The 17,967-nt window shown below is 41.7% G+C and overlaps 1 protein-coding gene across 2 annotated transcripts in view; it reads right to left on the bottom strand.

The window, feature by feature from the left end:
• Positions 1 to 4,483, bottom strand: part of TMEM164 (transmembrane protein 164) — a 29,989-nt gene extending 25,506 nt beyond the window's left edge. The window contains exons 1-2 of one of the 2 annotated variants that reach the window (XM_057375388.1): positions 4,400 to 4,483; positions 3,608 to 4,182 (exon numbers count right to left, since the gene is read on the bottom strand). In XM_057375388.1, coding sequence (XP_057231371.1) covers positions 3,608 to 4,054 — 447 coding nt within the window. In that variant the 5' untranslated portion in view covers positions 4,055 to 4,182; positions 4,400 to 4,483. Of the gene's footprint in view, positions 1 to 3,607; positions 4,271 to 4,399 lie in introns of those variants that run through there. The other variant, XM_057375389.1, reaches the window with a different exon arrangement.
• Positions 4,484 to 17,967: the final 13,484 nt, after the last annotated feature.

Below are 17,967 nucleotides of genomic sequence, written 5' to 3'. Positions count from 1 at the left end.
CCAGCTGGGTGTCTTTATGACATCAAGAAACACCTGTGTTTACTCATTTGCATTAAGTTACCTTGATTGTGAGCAGCAGATTGCAAAATTTGTGTCTAATTACAAATAGGGGGTACAGGAACAAATAATGGAGAACAATGCAAATTCTAACTGTCCTTCACTGAACCTGAAACGAAGAACTGCTACATGACCACAAAAAAAAAAGGTATAGTTAAAGAATGCAGAACAGATAAAGAAAATTGGTTTGGTATCATTGGATTTGACATTGCAAGACATTAAATTTTCCTTTCACCTGACTGAAGCAATGCAGTAGGTGTTCTGGTGCTCACGACAAGGACACAGCGCTTCTGCCACACTTCTCAACAAGCATGCTCTGGCTGCTGCTAAGTCTCCTTCACAAAACTTGTAAAGAAATCAATAGTGCTGTGACTCTTGAGGAAATCYTCCCTTTCACACTGCTCAATCAGAAACTTCAAAGATCTCTTTCACATAGCCATTTTCAATACCAYAATTATGTGTCCTAAAATACTAGAAAGGGTTAATTTCTTGAAAATATAAYACCTGCTTCCTTAAACATATGCTGATTTTTCTTTTCTGCTCTGCAAAGGCAAATAGGTTTTGTAGAGTCTAGGGATTTAATGTTTCCCTTTTATGCCAGGTTTGCAGCAGMACTGATCAAATCACATCCCCAATCCTAAAAGGAGAGTGGTTTGTAGCTCGTTTTTGTTGTCTTTTTTAACAGAGGCATTCAGATAATTTTCAAAAAGACCATTTTTATGTAAAAAAAAAATGCAATATGAATTCCTACACAGACTTCTCCCCCTGCAGCACCACATGCTGCACAAACAAGGCCCATCCCCATGCCACAGCTGGCAGAGAAATCACACCAGTTTCCATTCACCTTTGCTATAAAACATATAYAATTTTTTAAGAGTTGAATGATTTCTCTCTCAATAATGTTGCACTCACAACACTGRTGAAAAAACACCCTTCCTCCTCCATAAAGCTATGCAAGAAGCCAAACCCAAGAGCAGGAAACRCATGCCACTGCTTCTAGGTAATTCAACCAGGTGACAGGACAGCAACAAATTCAGGGAAGCTGATTAACCATGAGACCTGTTTAGRCAGTTAAATACATTCCCTTGATCAACACTTCACCCTTGCAATGACACATCTAAACCAGCTGTGTCCACTTATAGAAAGATTTAAACACAGGTTGGCATGATAGGCAGAAATCAGGCACCTGATCAAAACAGACTCATCTGAGTAAAACTCAGTAGCCATTACATTCTGCTGTATTGTCTGCCCAAATGCACATGCATYTAACTTCCATTTTACTTTGATCTTATTTCAGTCTTAGGTCTTTCAAGRGTAGGACTTTAGCTTTTATGCAAAGAAAATTTCAAGGATGATTTTCAGTTCCAAATAYTTTTGGCTCAGAGCCCAGAGTCTTTGCTGCTAAGGTGAAACAGTCTCAGCTGAAGAAAATGAAAACAGAAATAGAGTGAAAAAAGAGACCTTTACCAACAGCTACTGTTGGTTTATCTTTGAAGTGATCTTGATTGCTGTAGCACATTTCATCTCTTCACCTTCTACTTTGTTCATTCTATTATTTAGACACAGCAGCAGGATTTGTTTGTACATACAAACTACTGCAAGAACAGAAGTGAAGGACAAATTATATTATCATATATTTCATTTTACAAATCTGTYGCCCTCAGCAAATTCAGGCTAGAAAAACAATGTTTTCAAGATTCCAACTATGTATTACCTGTCTGCTGGTGGAGGTCATYGACAATCTTTGTATCTAACCCTCTTTTTCTGCTGAAAGCTGTTGGTTTTGCTATTATTTTCTTTCTCCACATTAAGCCCATGCCTATTTCTAATACACCTTTTTGAAGACGAAGGGGCAGGACTTCTGCATTTTGCTGATATGCACACCTTCTCAATTTCACAAATACTGGAACACCAATTCTAATGAGTAATTAGCATATGATTATTTAAAATAACTTCACAATTAGTCAAAAAGAGATGGCAATGCCTGACTACAGAGCTTTAGTGTCTACCTCTCTTTCAGGGGGCATTATTAAAAGAGGTGAACAGAACCAGCTCCATCATGTTTGTGTAAGCATTCAGCTGAATATTTATTCCTAACATGATAACATAAAGACAACTAAACTTTTAAATCCTCCTGTTAATATATTATCACCTCTTTTCCAGAGAATTATTAGGAAAATTTCCCAGTTATTATTGAGTGCTGTCTAAAAATAGAATGCGGCTGTATTATTTTACTTCAATTATTTGTTCATAGTCCTTGCATATCTTCACTCCCAATACTGACTGGCTGATTGCACAACAATTCTTATCACTCCACAGGAAGGAAGTGTCCTGTGGTGTAAACTACTGAGCAACCACTGCATCATGGCCTAGGAACTTATATAACCTACTAAACAATTTCTGGAACTGTAAATTAAATGCTGTTAAAGGTCTTGAATATTGCTACAGCAGCTTGTTTTCCCCCTTCTAGAAATAAAACCCATCTCCCTCAAACTACTGGTACAATCAGAAAAGCGTTTCCCTTTAGGAAACGCTCTCCAGGTGTGAATCCAACAACTGGCTTGATCTGATTTAGCCCAGATCATCTCAAATGCTGCAAGGGGAGGCCCAGAATGGCATTGATCTCATTTTTATCTGTTATTGATCTTAGACAGACATTGCTCTCAKGGCAACTTTTATGAAAAGCTTTTTAACATTCTTTTATTAATTCTTGACCTTGAATTTTCTAAGCTATTCAGTGTTGAGGGTACAAATAGCAAAATAATAATATTCTTGACATCTCCCAAACTCCTCACCAAGCTTAGCRAAACTGATGGTTAAGTACACGCACAGGACTATTAACAAATACAACTTACAAGCTTTAGACATCCAAGTTCAGTAACTGTTTATCTATGTATCCATTATTTTGAAATCTACACAAATTGCACACTATTACACACCAACAACCATACCACAAGTCATTAAAGCTTATGGTTTATYCACACGTATTGAGTCACATCCATTTGTTCACCTCAGGTAAGAGAAACAGGTAACGCCTGTTTCCTTACTGTTATTCAGCCTCTAAAATTAGAAAGGTAGACCAACACTGTCTCCACAATGAGTAATTTCCTTCTCCAACACCTTCATAAAATACAATCACACCCCTAGATGTCACTTGCTTGAAAAAGTTGCACACCAATTACATAGCTGGTTTTACATCAATCTTGTTATCAGTAGATTCAGTGCAAATTTTAGCACTGCTGACAGTAAAAACAGCATCTTCTATTCTTGAAACAAGGATCAGGTGAGGGCAAGTTATAAGAAAGCCTTAATTATGTACACTTTCAACCAGAGATTTGGACATTAGTTATAGCTATAATTTCACCTTTTCATCTGACTTTTTTTTATAGATTTCTATTCAACTCACTAAAAAGCTAAGTTTTAAAATATTTATGCAAATTCTTGGCATTGGTACTTTTGATCCACAAACCGACTATGGGAAAAAAAACCCCTACAGTTTTACAAGTACACCACAAAAGCAAACTTCCAGGTGACCTTGCACAAGCCTTACCTGCATCATTGTGACCACATGGCACGGATTCAGGAGGTAAATGACAGTCCTGGTGGCGAACTTGAATCCCACCTCCAGCCCAAAGATGAGGCAGAGCAGCACCAGCAGCACRTTCTTGCCCAGGCTCTCCTGCTTAGTCTGGGGCTGCTGCAGGAGGTTCTCCAGCTCCCGGACATGCAGCTGCCTGAGCTTCCACAAGGACAGCAGGATCTCCACGATGCCCACACTGAGGAAGACCAAACTCTCCAGCAAGCGCTGCCGGCCGGAGAGAAAGGCGGCGCATTCCGGCCCTCCATTGCCGGCAAAGCTRGGGTCCACCCCGCCATACATCCAGTCCAGGAGGTTGTGGAGGCTGTACCGAGACATGGCGGGACGGTGCCTCCTCTCCAGGAACAGGTASGAGCAAGACGGAATCAAAGCCAAAATGCTGCCGGGCTGCCGGAGCATGAAACGCCCAGACGCTCCTGCTGCAGCCCTTCCTTGCCAGGCTCCGGGAGAAGCGGGCAGCTCCGCTCGGGGCACGGGCAGTTCTTCAGCTCCCTTTCGCTGCCCGGAGGAGTCCCGCACGCAGCAGCCTGAGGGGAGGCAGAGGCCGCAGCTGCACGGAGCCTGCGAGATCCAGAGCCCCCGCCCCGGGAGCCCTCCTCTCCCCGCCCGGCTCTGCCGCCCACCGCTCTCCCTCTGCTCCCCGTCCTGGGCTGCCCTCACCCGCGGCCAGCGCCGTGTCCGGCCCCCTCAGCCCTCCCCGCTGTCCCTCCGCATCCCCCGCATCCCCGGGCGCGGGCGCAGTACCTCCGCGGGCGGGCGGGTGTCAGGGAGCGGCAGGCCCGGCGCCCCCGGCCATGGCGCCGGCCCCGGCGAGGGACGGCAAGGAGGAAGCACCGCTCCGCTCAGCGGCAGCGCGGGCACGGCCGACACTCCGGGCCCGAGCGGGCGGGCCGCTCCCCGCGGTTGGCCCGGCCCCTGCCCGGAGCCGCAGCATCACCCCACCGACGTGCCTGACTCACGCCGAAAAATGGACGGGTCCCCCGAATTGGCTGCGCCCGGCCGCCCGCTCCTCCCTCCGCCACGGCTGCGCCCGCCTCCCTCCGCTCCCCACCGCCTCCCTTCGCCGCCGCTGCATTCTCGGCATGTGCGCGCTCCCCGTCCGCGGCTGCCTGCCGCCTGTTGCCGCTGATTTCGCCCGGCTGCCCCCCTTCCTCCTCCTCCTCCTCCTCATCGCAGCCAGCCCCGCGCAGCTGCCCGCGGTTCSCCCCCTCAGTGCCACCGGCCGGGAGGGCGGCAAGGAGCGGGCACAGCTCTGCACGCCCGTCAGCRCCGTCCTGTTCGCCGACCCGATCGGCAGCGACCTTAACTCGATAAACGAGTTTTTCAAGTGCCTTTACAGCAGCTATAGGTAGGTCGGACGAGGCAGGGACAAACCCTAGCGGGGCTCCAGCCCAGCCCCGGTCTGGACATGGGCAGATGCCTGAAGCCAGGTGTGCCCAGTGCCGCACACGGAGCCAGGTGTGCCCAGTGCCCCACACGGGTACCTCCAGCCACCTCAGTGCCTTGCTCTGAGCACAGACCCCACTTGTCTTTGTGCTTAGACGATTTACTTCTATGTGTGCCACACCGAGCCCTGTGCAGCAGTCCAGGTTTGTTTCCTGGTTCGTGGCACTGTGAAGAGGTTGTACTGCAAGTACGTAAGTCCGTGACCGAAAGGCAAGGGTCTGTGGAGATCCACAAAGCAGTAGCAGGTTAAGGTGATATTGCCAAGGCAGTCAGAGACATGGACATGCCCTGAGAACTGTCTTGTCCTACAGATTTTATTTCACATAACCCACACACAGCACATTGCTCTCCCCATCCTCATCATTACAAGGAGTTTTCTTCTCCACAGGACAGCACTAGGACAGCACCATCACCAGGCAAACTGTTGAGCCTGACTAATTGAAAAGAAAAGCTTAATTCCACAAATAAGTTTGAAAAGACCAGTCAGGTATCAATACTGGCTAAATCAAAGTGATTTCTATATAGATGCAGGGGCAGCAACCCCTGGCCTATAAAGCTGGAGGCAGTATGGCACTGCCATTCTGCTGTGGAAGAAATTACTCCCCTTGTTTTGGAAAGAAGGGGTCCCACCAGGCTTTTCCAAAATTTTCAAGGACTCCTTTCCACAATTTGAGTTTAATAAGAATTCTACAAAACGCTGTTTTTTTCAGTCACTGCTGATTCGTTAWAATACTTATTGTTGATCTTTACCTGGAGCACAAAGCTCCTGCAAATGCCTTCCCCATGAACTGGACACACATGTATCTGCAACACACACCTGCTGCACTACCCTGCTTCACAGCCTGAAAACTCAAGCAGCTCAGCACGACATCAATATTCTGCAGTTTTCTTCTTCTTCTATATCTAAACCGCAGGATTACTGTTCAAAAAGATACTCTATTTCTAAAACACAGGGTTACTGCTCCCAAAGATAAGCAGAGTATTTTCTCTTAGGGGTCTACCAATTGAGTTATCTGTTGCCATGAGCAACCTGGAGGAGATCTGTCCCTTTCCACTCCCTCAGTCACATACAAGAGGATAACTACTGCTGCTAAAAGCAATCCCGGGCAGTTTCATACCTTGTCTCTGCATTTGCATCTCTCTCACCTTATCCAGTTTCTGGGGTCTGTTTCTCTGACTTCTTCGCTGAGTTTATCTTTGGTGACGTGAAAAATCCCCTCCATTAGAACAGCAGTACATTGTCAGGTGCTGGTATTTCAGATGTTAGATTTCTTTAAAATATGGCCCAGACACGAGARTATGAGGGCTTGTTTGGGCGGTTTGGAGTTGTGGTTTTTTTAGACTTTCAGTGAATAATAACTGGCTGAGAACATCAAAGTGGACAGTATTTTGCTCACAAAAAAACATTTGCAAAATGACAGCTTGTTGTCCACTGAAGAAAAAGAAAAAAGAGCTAAATAAAGACAGATGTCATGAAAGCTAAAGACTTAAGTAATGAATAATTAAGACCTCATAGGAAGGAAGTCTAAAGAAAGGAGTTAAGAAAAGAAATGATGCTTTAGAAAATAATTCAAAGGGCCATTTATCCCAATTGTGAGTAGAACAGAAATAGCTTAGCTTGGTCACATCATGAGGTCTCTATTGACCTTAAGCACATGAAGAAAACACAAAGGAAGATGGGTCAAATCACTAAGAATAAGAAAGAAAGACTGAAAAAAAAGTATTGCTGCAAAACCATTGAGTCAAGAGCTACCAGATAAAAACTGCTCTTTATGTATACTTGCACTAAGAAGGATACAGAGAAATTAGTAACTCCCTACTCAACAGAAAAGAAAATCTGTCAACAAATTATGAAGAAAGCTAAAGGGATTGGTGCCTCTGTTGTATCAGACTGCACAAGCAAATAGTTGGGACTGGTGATGCTGAGAACAAAATTATCTCAGCCTAGAGTAGGTAAAGAACAGATAAGGAGCACTCACGTGAACCAAATTGAGTCTTGTGAACATGACTAAAAGACAATTGAAGAATTAAGAAKGTGAATGATATACTGGAAGGACAGAACAGGCAACTGTAAATTGCTGTTATAAGAGGGGGCATGGAGCCAGAGAAATGCAGCTTGATTTAAGTGTAACTAACTTAAATTCATGGAAAAATCTTGGAACAAATAAACCTCACAAACTTTTATTAGCACCGAGATGATAACCAGAGAACAATTGCAGTCAACATGGATCTRTCAAAAATAAATCACACCAGATAACTTGATTTTTACCTCCAATAGGAAACAGGCCTTATGGATAGGCCTGTTCCTAACAGACAGAACCTATTGTCAGCTTGATTATGTTGATGACACTTACATAATATTTTCTTTAAAAAGTTAAAGAAATACAGTCTGGATAAATGTATTATAAGGTCAGTACAAAACTGACTGCATAGCAAGCAGTAGTTCATAGCAAGCAATAGTTCACTGTCAAAAGAAAAGGATACATTGTTGGTTTTCCTSGTTTTCCAGAGCCTGTCTTCAGTCTAGGTCTTTTTGTTATTRTTAACAATGTAAAGAACAGAACAGAGAAAATTCTTATTAATTTTGCAGGTGATGCAAAGCTGGAGGAGGACACAGAATTACATTTTAAAACATTTTGATCATTCAGGAAACATACTGTAAAATAAATAATAAAAAAGATGTTCAGTAAGATAAAGTTGCATCATAGTTCAGCACATTATAGTGGTATAAATCATCTCTGCCTTTCCTCTTCCCCTTGCTACTCATTTTCTGTCTCRCTGTCTTATGCCAGCATTAATTTTTCTGGGGCGCTCTGGTTCACTGTATGAGGAAGCTTATTAACTTTACAATTATAATTCCAGAGTTAGGTGTAACCTGGAGCACTTTGCTGATCTATTTGATCCTACTCTAGGTCGTGGCAATGGATGAGGTGACCTGCTGATTTCTTGTCTTGCTGTGATTTTCCACTCATTAGAAAGAAAGAACACTGTTGGTATAAAACTGAATATCCTGGTACAACTGACACTTCTTTGCAACAGCACAACATGGATCATTCATGTTGAGACTGTGGCCCAATATAAATCCAAAAGATCTGGTTCTCTGATCTCAATCTGCTGGACGGCTTAGGAACAGTTCCTTCATTTTCTCTCAGTTTCTTCAACTTCTGTGAAAAGCACATGGAAATCTGTAAATAACAATTTAATATCAYTGACTGAACACTAAGCCATTGCTCTTTTCTGTTTATTAACCATTCGTTCTCATCCTTTCTCTCAGTTATTCAGGATCTTGCTAGGATYCACTGTAAACACACATATCTCTATGTCAATAGAAATGGTTCCCTAAAAGAAATAAATTCCAGCAACTAAAATGTTTGCACGAGAGCCTGAGGCTTGTTCTTGTATCTAGCATGAGATTTATTTTTTCTGTCAGTGGCTTCTTTAAATATGAAAATGGTGAAATCTAATGTTAATCCATGAAGAAATGCCAGGCCCTGGGCATGCAGGAGTCCTTGACCACCCAGTCCTCCCCCAGGCTGGGCTTTACACAGACTCTGTCCTCAGCTCTGGCCTTTCCTGACTTGCTGAGTGGGCTTCCTGGACTGACTTGGACCTGGCTTGTCCCTTCTCATTTCCCTAATGATCACTGGGCTCTTACAGCCCCTGTCACAGTCCCAGCCCTGTTCTCCTGGCCAGGCTGGATGCTCTGGGATGAACCCTTGTTCAGGTCARTGTCCCTGCATRGTCCCYCTTGGCTCCTGGATCACTGCCTYTRTGGGGCAGCCCCACTCTCAYTGCTCCCTAACAAGGAATGAATTTTAAAGGCAGCTTATGCTCTCTCTGGAAATCAAAACTCTGCATCGTGTCTCTCCCTAATGTATCATTTGCAAATTCCATCTTAAGTAAACCTAGAAGTAAAGGCAAGGCCTGAAATTTTGTATGGGGTAGATGTCATCAACAAGCATCACAAGTTGGACTTCAAAGCAGAAGGGTTAAAAGAGCTTAATTCTTATTCAGAAGAGCATTTAAGCACATGCTTAGCTTAAGCCTGTCCTCAAATCCTTYGAATTTAATTACATAGATTGAGACCTTTCCTCAGCACCAAGCTCTGCTACTGTACTTTAGAAATGTGATTGTACACACCAGTATGTAGTTACACCTGTAGGTTGTGTAAAAAAAAAACAAAAAAAAACAAAACAAAAACCCACAAGCTAAACGAGCAACAAAACAAATTATATTTTAAGTCCTGAAATGATTCTGGTGAATACAATATTCACAAGTCTTCCTTGTTTATAATTTTTTTTTTTTTGGTCAGAAGGACAGTACTGGGCATAGTGTTGCAGGCTGAAATATGCTTTGAGCAGTCAGAATGAGACTTAGAACAGCTTCTGGGCAGCACTGGCAGACTATGGGCATGAATATATTCAAGTCGTGTATACAGAAAGCAACAACACTTGTAAACCAGAAGGCCTGTTTCTGYACAAAATAGAAACCACAGTCTCCTTGGCTTCCTGCTTACATCCTACCTCTTTTCACTTTTCACTTGGCCTTCTTGCTTCRTTCTGTGTAGCCCAGGAATTAAACCAAATGTACTTTCCCTTCACAAATTAGGACAATTGCTCCCCTACYGAGGTTCAATCTCCAGAAGTCTGTACATGTACATCCTTCCTCTGTCCTTATTTTCAATGAACTTTTTGTTGTTCGGATGGCTTTGACACTCTGGGCTGAATTCTAACTCCTGAAGTGCTTTTWTAGGCTTAAGAAATTTCTTCTCATTTTATCCATTCTTCAGAAAGTAATCAAACCCAGGATCACTTGTGAAAGCAGTGGGACTACAAGCAATGCTTTACTGGTTGTGGCAAGGGCTGATTACTTGCTTTGAAAATGGGAAATAGACTGTGATAGTCTGGTGGCACTTGAACATTTCTGCTGGCTGCACTGCTCACAATGAAGCTGTAGTTGGGTACACATCCATGACAGGAGGATACCATACACATTTTGATGTGACATCAAACATTCCTGCCTTGCTGCAGGTGYGAGATGCTGGSTAAGGGCTCTYKGAGCCTCGAGGGGCACTGGGAGGTGTCCCTGCCCCAGGGCAGATCATGATCACGAGCTGCCATGCAGRACAACTCACTGATTTCGGGAGGCAAATACTTAGAGCAAGTTACTCAGTGCAGGGTGGCTTTGTTCTTATTTTGCTGTTTCTTGCTACAAATCTAGGTTCATAGAGATTCTTCCATCAGTTACTCTGACTTCCTTCTRTTGAATCAGTTGCTCACATGCATTTTTTATGAATTTAAAGAAAGGCTTGTGGTAGTATAATYGCTGATTTCCTCTCAAGGCATTTTCTTGAGAGAAAGATGAAAGGCTGTTGCATTTATCCTATCTCTACCTGTCAGCTAATTTAGCTAGAACATATGCTAGACAATACTGAAAAATAAGTAAATGTCAACTAGAAACATTCAAAATACACATTTAAATAGCATATCATATTGTCATCGTTTTTTTTTTACCTGATGGACTGAAAATAATTCTATAAAACACCAACAGAAACTTGTTAGATGACAACTGCATGAACCAGCTTCTCACTGATTCACATTTCTGTCATGTTTGCACTATCTGGGTTTGTTTTTCCCTTACATAAAATGCTGCAGTATTAATAGACACAAAAACCAGGTGGAGTAAAAGCAGGGGAAAATACAGAAATAACATGAGTGAGTGAAGTTTGCTCTGAGATAAAGAAAATCATAGTTAACAGTTTATCTGCACATTGATTGTTTGTGTTGAAATCAAAAGGTCAAACAGTACAGTCAGCCTGCAGTACAAGGGGAGGAGGCATCCAAGAAATGGGAATATATTTCTTTGTAGTTTCATATGCCAAAAGAGCAAATGCATTCTCTGAAGTTGTTTGGAGCTTGGGGAAAAATATTCGTGTTGAATTTGAAAAAATGGATCTGCTATAAACCACRTGTGTTCTTAAGAAAATTAAGGTTTCCATCCAGATGTTCTCCTTAAACTTGAAGTATCTTGAGAACTAACAAGAAGATGACTGCTCTTTTCCCACATCAGCAACCAAATATTTTTGCCTTAAAGCACTCCCTTCTATTTGTGTCCAGTGTTGTTTAGCCATTTTTCAGTTTTCAAGGCATTTGCTTTGTTTCATGTCCAGTACTAGCTCCATATTATTGCAAAGTATAATAAAAGGCGTTTTTACAAAGAACCATCTAAACCCTTTCTCTTGGAAGCTGAGCCTTAACAGCACTTTTCTCAGTCTCCAATTGTTTGTTAGAGTTGATTTTAGCTGTGACTGGTACACGTAGGAGGTACACTCTAAATCTACATWCATATGCAGGGAGAAGAACGTGTGCTTTCTATTTTTGTTCTGTTTTGCTATAGTTTATTGAGCACACTGACATCCATGATGACTTACTGAAAACCCTTTTGGCTACAAATGAGTTCTTAGTTTTAAAACTAAAAATTAACTTCAGATTATGAGATACTGTCACTACTTATAAACCTCAACCTGAGAGATTCAGAACACTGTGTCTTTCCTAACCTCTTGTGTGGAATTTATCTTTGTTATTTATACCACAATGACATTTCATGTTCAAAGTCAGGGAACCGCTATATTTAACATAATGTAAAACAAATGCAATGCCAGTCTCAGAAACAACACAAAAAGTAGGAAGGAGAACRAGGACATGATGTAATCTCTGGTTAATTAAATTGTATTAAATCTGTACCATTTAATTCTATCATGGAATAGTATGTGGTCAGGTCTATTATGCCTTATAATTGTGTTACCACTGAGTATTTTCATGTCTTGTTAGGTGTTGGATACCTCAGCTTTACAGTGAGTGATGTAGCAGTGTCCATTTTTGACACAAATTTCTGAGCCAAACCTGGGTTCTRTTAGACCCTCCCATCATTTATTAGCATGCCCATATATCAGTCACMCACCTGAACATTTCTGTGAATATAATCGATGAAATTAAATGCTTTAAAATGTCAAAAGGCTGCTCTTACACCTTTGTATTGGCTTTGSATGGCAAGGTTTTGGTAGCTGAGGGGGCTACAGGGGTGGCTTTTGTGAAGTTGTCAGAAGCTTCTGATGTCCAACAGAGCCAAGGCAGGCCAGCTCCAGGATGGACCTGCTGCTGCTGGACAAGGACGTGCCCATCAACAACAGAGACAACAGCTCTGGGATAACATTTCAGAAGGGGAAAAAACCCTGTGCAGGAAGAACCCTGGAGAAAAGGAGTGAGAATATGTGAGGAAAACAACTGCAGAGACTGGGGTCAGTGAAGAAGGAGGTGCTGGAGCTGACATTCCTGTGCAGCCCATGACAAGAACCATGGTGAGAGATGTTTTTAGTGTGTCAGTAAGTTACTGAAGAAAAGTAAGTGTACTAGCATGTTTTCTGTGCARGCTAATACATTTCACAAAGAGTAGGAGCCTCACACTGGACACAGGTCATGTTTAACACCTTCGTTATGGAAAGGTTCATTTAACCATTTCATTGAACAGCTTGGGAGGAGCTGCGAGCCCTCTGGTGGTTGGTCACCCCCTGAAATGCTCACTCCAGCACTCTAACTAATACAATAACACACACACACAAACTTCGCTTTCAGTAACAGCACAAGTTTTGTTGTTTTATTTCTTGAGGATGTTGCTATGACTACTTTGCTACACGTAGGAAATGAAATAGTAAGAATTTGCTATTAATCAGGCTGGGAGAGTTGGGACTGTTCAGGCTGGAGGAGAGAGGACTCCAGGGAGGCCTGTAGGGCATCTTCCAGTGCCTAAAGGGGCTCCAAGAGAACTAGAGAGGGAATTTTGACAAGGRCATTKGGTRACAGGACAAGGAAGAATGGCTTTAAACTGATAAGGGGCTGTTTTACATTAGAGATTAGGTAGAAATTGTTCCCTGTAAGATACAGCAGCCTGGTCCAGTGGAAGAAATGAGATTCCAACCCTGACCRTTCTATAATTGTGTGAATTGGACAAGTTCTAACAATACATGATACACCTGCATGAGACACAATACTCTTCTATAAGGGAGTTTTACTTTAAATTCCAAGAATATGTATGTGCCTGTTTCTATGAAAAGGATGATGAACATGTGGTCACTGAGGGCTTGGCAGGGGCCTTGGCACACCAAGCATTTTGATAGAACAGATGTTTGGAAAAGGTGTCAATGTTTGCAGGAAGGAAGGCAGGAATTGTGTTCTCCCATGTTAGATCTGAAAGGGTGAAATAGGTTTCATAGTTCTCCGATTAGATGGGGTAGAAAGGAACTTGCAATTTTGTAAGGGAGGTGATGTTTAAATATAAGAGGGGTTTTTTTTGTGTTATTTGCTGAAGCCAGTGTAGTGCAGAGAGTTTGAAGGAAACAAGAAAATATGTTACGCAGGTTTAATATCTCAGATTATGTTCTCATCTTGGTGTCCAGATGAATCATGTAGTCATTGGCTCCTTTATTCATCCCACATCAGTGGATGGTTGCAAACAGTTTCCAGTAATAGAACAGGAGTGGTAAAAAAGMTTTTCAGGTCTGTGATTTCCAGATCACTCAGCCCCTCTTAGGCTTTTTCATAAATCTTAAAAATATTTACCACAGAGTTTTCTATATTTATCAGGATTCATGGCCTGTGTACATGTGTTTTCACAGCTTGGCTGATGGTATTCACCATGCTTCAGAGCTAAGGGGCTGGGTTTTCTCCTCTGGTTGATTACTGGGAAGATTTCTTCCCAAACCCAAACCCTGTCACAATCCTTTGTTGCCAGGGTGGGAGGTCAATGCTGTGGTACTCAGTACAGGTTGTTACCCAGCAGATCTTAGGAGCTCAGTAACAGATTTTTCTGTATAAAATTCTGWCAAATGGTGAAGAAATGTGCCCAAATTGTTTCTGTAAAGCCTTCTTTACTAGAAACAGARAAAAAGGGATAAGCTGAAACTGGAGTCTGTAAGCTCAAGGGAGCTCCTAGGAGCATGCCATCGAAAAAATTCTCCAATGAAGGGGCAAAGAAGTAACAAAAATCCTTATATTCCAGCTTGAAACATTTCAGGTTATTCCTGTTTTTCAGATCCATTTGCTGCTGTTTTATTAAGTCCAAAGAGCACAAATAGCTGCTATATAAACAAAGAAAATTCTAGAGGTTCAGCCACACAAGCAGAATATAAGGTACAGTTTTCTTGTTAAAAGATTCTTTCAAATCTTCACCACAATACTAGTGCATGCCTTCTCCTATTTCTGTAGTGCCCTGAGATTCTGTGATTTGCAAATTACGTAAGTGAAACAAGGATATTTTAAAAATACTTGGTATCTATATAAAATCTGCTTCTCTTAAAAGCAAAACAAACAAAACCCAAATGAACAGGAAAGGAAGCACCGGTCAAGCAGGCAAGAGCAATTTGGTGGACATTTAGCAGAAAGTTTCTATCACCTGTAGGGTTGCAGACAGTTCTTACACAGTTATTCGCACACTGTAAAAGAGTTCAAATGTCCCCAGGAGTTGGTATTTTGAGATATTTCTTTTGCAGAGGTTGAAGTACATTGGGTTGTGCACATGTAGACAGTACCCACATGAACAACTGTGACAGAGCAGGTGTGTGTGACCTTCTCAGCTGAGGCACCTACCCCAGTGATCYTGCCTGGAGACACAACGAGTCTGCACCACGCCTGTGCTTTTCCCCATTGCCATCTGTGCCAAATTCCTCTCCTTTAAAGGATTTTTTAAGAAGGAAGTCAAGCTAGACATCGGCATTCTTCAATTAACCGTTTGGTACAAAATTACTCACTTTTGTAATGGAGAGCAGAAATTAAACTTGCACAGCAGGTGGCAGCCCCGGTCCTGCTTGGCTTTAGCCTGGTTTGCACCTCGGAGGAAAGTCAGGCTTCCAGAACTGGAGTAGTTATTGCTATTAAACAGCTGTCCTTTCCTTTCTTGGAAGCAGGTGAGTTTTAGCAAAGAAATGGAAATTACCTGTGCCACTGGTCACTGCCAGACTAAAAAGGCAGAGTTTAAGAGAAGATACTTTGAAAATAAAACCAGAGAAGTAGATACTTTGAAAAGATACTTTGAAAATAAAACCAGTTGTGAGCAGCACAACTCTCATTGTACAAATTGGGATGAAACCCAATAATGAAACCCAATTGGTATAAATTCAAGTTGAGTCAATAGAATGTCTATAAATAAAGCAGTAAAAAATAAGCAGTAAATAAAACTCCTGATAATCCTGCCTGAGTACTGCTCCACAGCCACCTCAATACATCTGCCTGTAAGCAGAAGCAAGAAGCTCCCACAGTGTATTTTTGGATATTGAATGGCCAGCATAATCTGAAATATTTTGGCTGAATTGTAAGGAGTGTAGTAGTATAAAGCTTGTWGAACCAATGATGTAAAATTCTCCAGCAGATTCTGAAATTTAGTTCTTGAAATGTAATTCTTCCCCTTCCTCTTTTCTCTGAACCTTAAAAGGTGTGTTAGGAACAGGAGGAGGAGGGGTTCATATCTTCTCTGCAAATGGAGCAGTTTGCTTTGAAATATCATGAATGATTATTCTCAGAAAGCCCACTTATCAGCTCCAGATGGATTTGCACCAATTCTGTCTTCAGACAGGCCTATACCCCATGATGTTGTCATTGAATATTACGCATCCTTKTTCCATTTCCTCATCTGGCCTGGGGCAGGGGAAAATGTATAAATCCTTCTGGGGATACGTTGATCACTAGATAAAAACTTAATAGCATTTATTTATCATTATTTTAGATTAATGTCAGGCCTCTTAAACTTGATTTGTTTATTTGCCTGAATGGGACATATCAGTATTTGGCTGAAGTATCACCTAACACCCAGGGGAATGTCTTAGACCTGCAGACTTAGGAGATTATTAAGCTTAATTGGTATTATTACTGTAGACCTCCTGAGATATTGAATATGGCTTATTATGGCTTATTTTAAACTTCTTAATCCAGTATTAGGAGGAATTGCCAGTAAGTTACACCACAGAAAAATASTAAGTCCAAAGTTAAATCTTGCTTTGTTGATTTAAAACAAATCCTCCAACATTTTTCCTGAACTTCTTTGTGCTTATGCCAACGCTTTTTATAGCATGTGAGCCAGCCTTGTGCCCAGTGTAGTACCAGAGAAGTCAGTGGGATCATACTGGAGATTAATTTCACAATCGTTCAGTCATCTAAGTTGATTCCCTCCAAGTAAGCACAGAGCCCTGTGCTGCTGAAGTAGGTGGAATCTCATTAAATGCCTGTTGTAGTTCTCATTGAGTCTCTTTTTTGTGTGTTTTTGCTCCTTTGCTTTGTTGGGTAACTTCCATAGATTAATTATATCTATTTGCAGTATGAATTCTGAAAGGTCCTAAATTTTGTGCATGAGATGTAAGGTAATGGAAATTGCATTGAGATAGCATTTGCTGGGTTTGCCATGTAAAAAAAAAAAAAAAAAAGTGAAAATTTGAAACAAGTCTCAGAAATTAGTTGACAGTTTTAGCATTAAATGAGTAGCAAAAAGAAAAGGAGATGCTTAGAAATAAGGATGTAATTTCTGTGTGTAGTGCTTCCCCTGCACTGCAAGGACTCTATGCACTTCTGGTGCTGTTGTGGCACTTTGCAGAGAAGTATAAAAGTGTGTAACATTTGAAATTATTATATAGGGAAAGGATGAAACAGTAGCATTGATTATAAATCTAATTTTGTGAGTAAACTTGAACAAGAAGTTGGTGGGGTTTGTCACCTGAAATTCCTACCTGAGGCATTGGGCAAAGCYGCTTTCACAGGATAACTAGGACAGACTCAAGACTTGACAATAAAAGCTCTATGAGAAAGGGTGTCCCACCTTATAAATTTGCTTTTTTGATAAGAATTTGATATTGGGTCAAAACTGTAGACACACAGGATTTGCATGTGCAGCTGCATGGCAACCTGGTTTAGCATGGAAATGGTGAATAATGTTCAGTGATCTTTTATACCAACAGCATTAKTTGTGCAATGAGAGGTCATCCTTATCAAACAGGAAATCCATGGAAGAAAAAGAGCTAGGGGTTCAAATCTATTAAAAACCTGGAAGGCTTCATCAGCTCTGCTCTTTGTAGGAGTTCTTGTTTACTCTGCACAACATTTGAGTCTAAGTGCCTTGTCAGCCWGCCATTTCTGGGAAGGGAAGTAAATGTCAGTGTAACACTGAATAACACTGAATAGGGACATTGCTTTTAATTCTCCAGCCACAGCAGCATTGTGTCAAATGCTCAGTATAAAACAAGCTTTGATAGACAGCAAAGATAAAAAATGAAATTATGTTCTACTATGTGGTTTGTCTCCAAATTATAGAATTTACTTTCTAATACGAGAAATTTGTTCATAAGTAGGAATGAACTTACTATACCAGCCTGTCATGTACCTGGTATTTGGGGAGTTCAGATCTCACCATAACATACATAAATCCAATGAGAAAGCATGTCCTAGTAACACATGTGCTTTCTTTTAAGCAACTCTATGAATTCTGAGAATTGGTCCTGTGCTACACACTCTGCACATGTTCTGTTTGCTGAGCAGCCTCTGCAGGCAGAACTGACCCTCRTGTGTGTGAGGGGAGAAAAGGTGCTGCCACTGCTGTGCTTTGCTATCCTGGGCTGACACTTGGGCTGCTCCCAAGCTTTCTACAGAAGGGTGTTACTGTGAATGCTGATGAATAATAGCTACAGGAAAAAAAAAAAAAAGCCCTAGTGCTGTTTGTATCCTTGATAATAAGGMGATAAGCAAGGCATCCCTTGTAAAGCCCGATAATATGGCTGGATGAAGTAATGAAAAATAATATTCTAAAACTTGGTTAGAKATGGAATTGCTCAG

Source organism: Malurus melanocephalus, unplaced genomic scaffold (genome assembly GCF_030028575.1).
Source record: "Malurus melanocephalus ecotype Western Australia unplaced genomic scaffold, MMel_1.1 scaffold_247, whole genome shotgun sequence".
NCBI lineage: Eukaryota > Metazoa > Chordata > Aves > Passeriformes > Maluridae > Malurus > Malurus melanocephalus.
The sequence above is the reverse complement of the archived record's forward strand: the minus strand, read 5'-3'. Positions and strand labels throughout refer to the sequence as shown.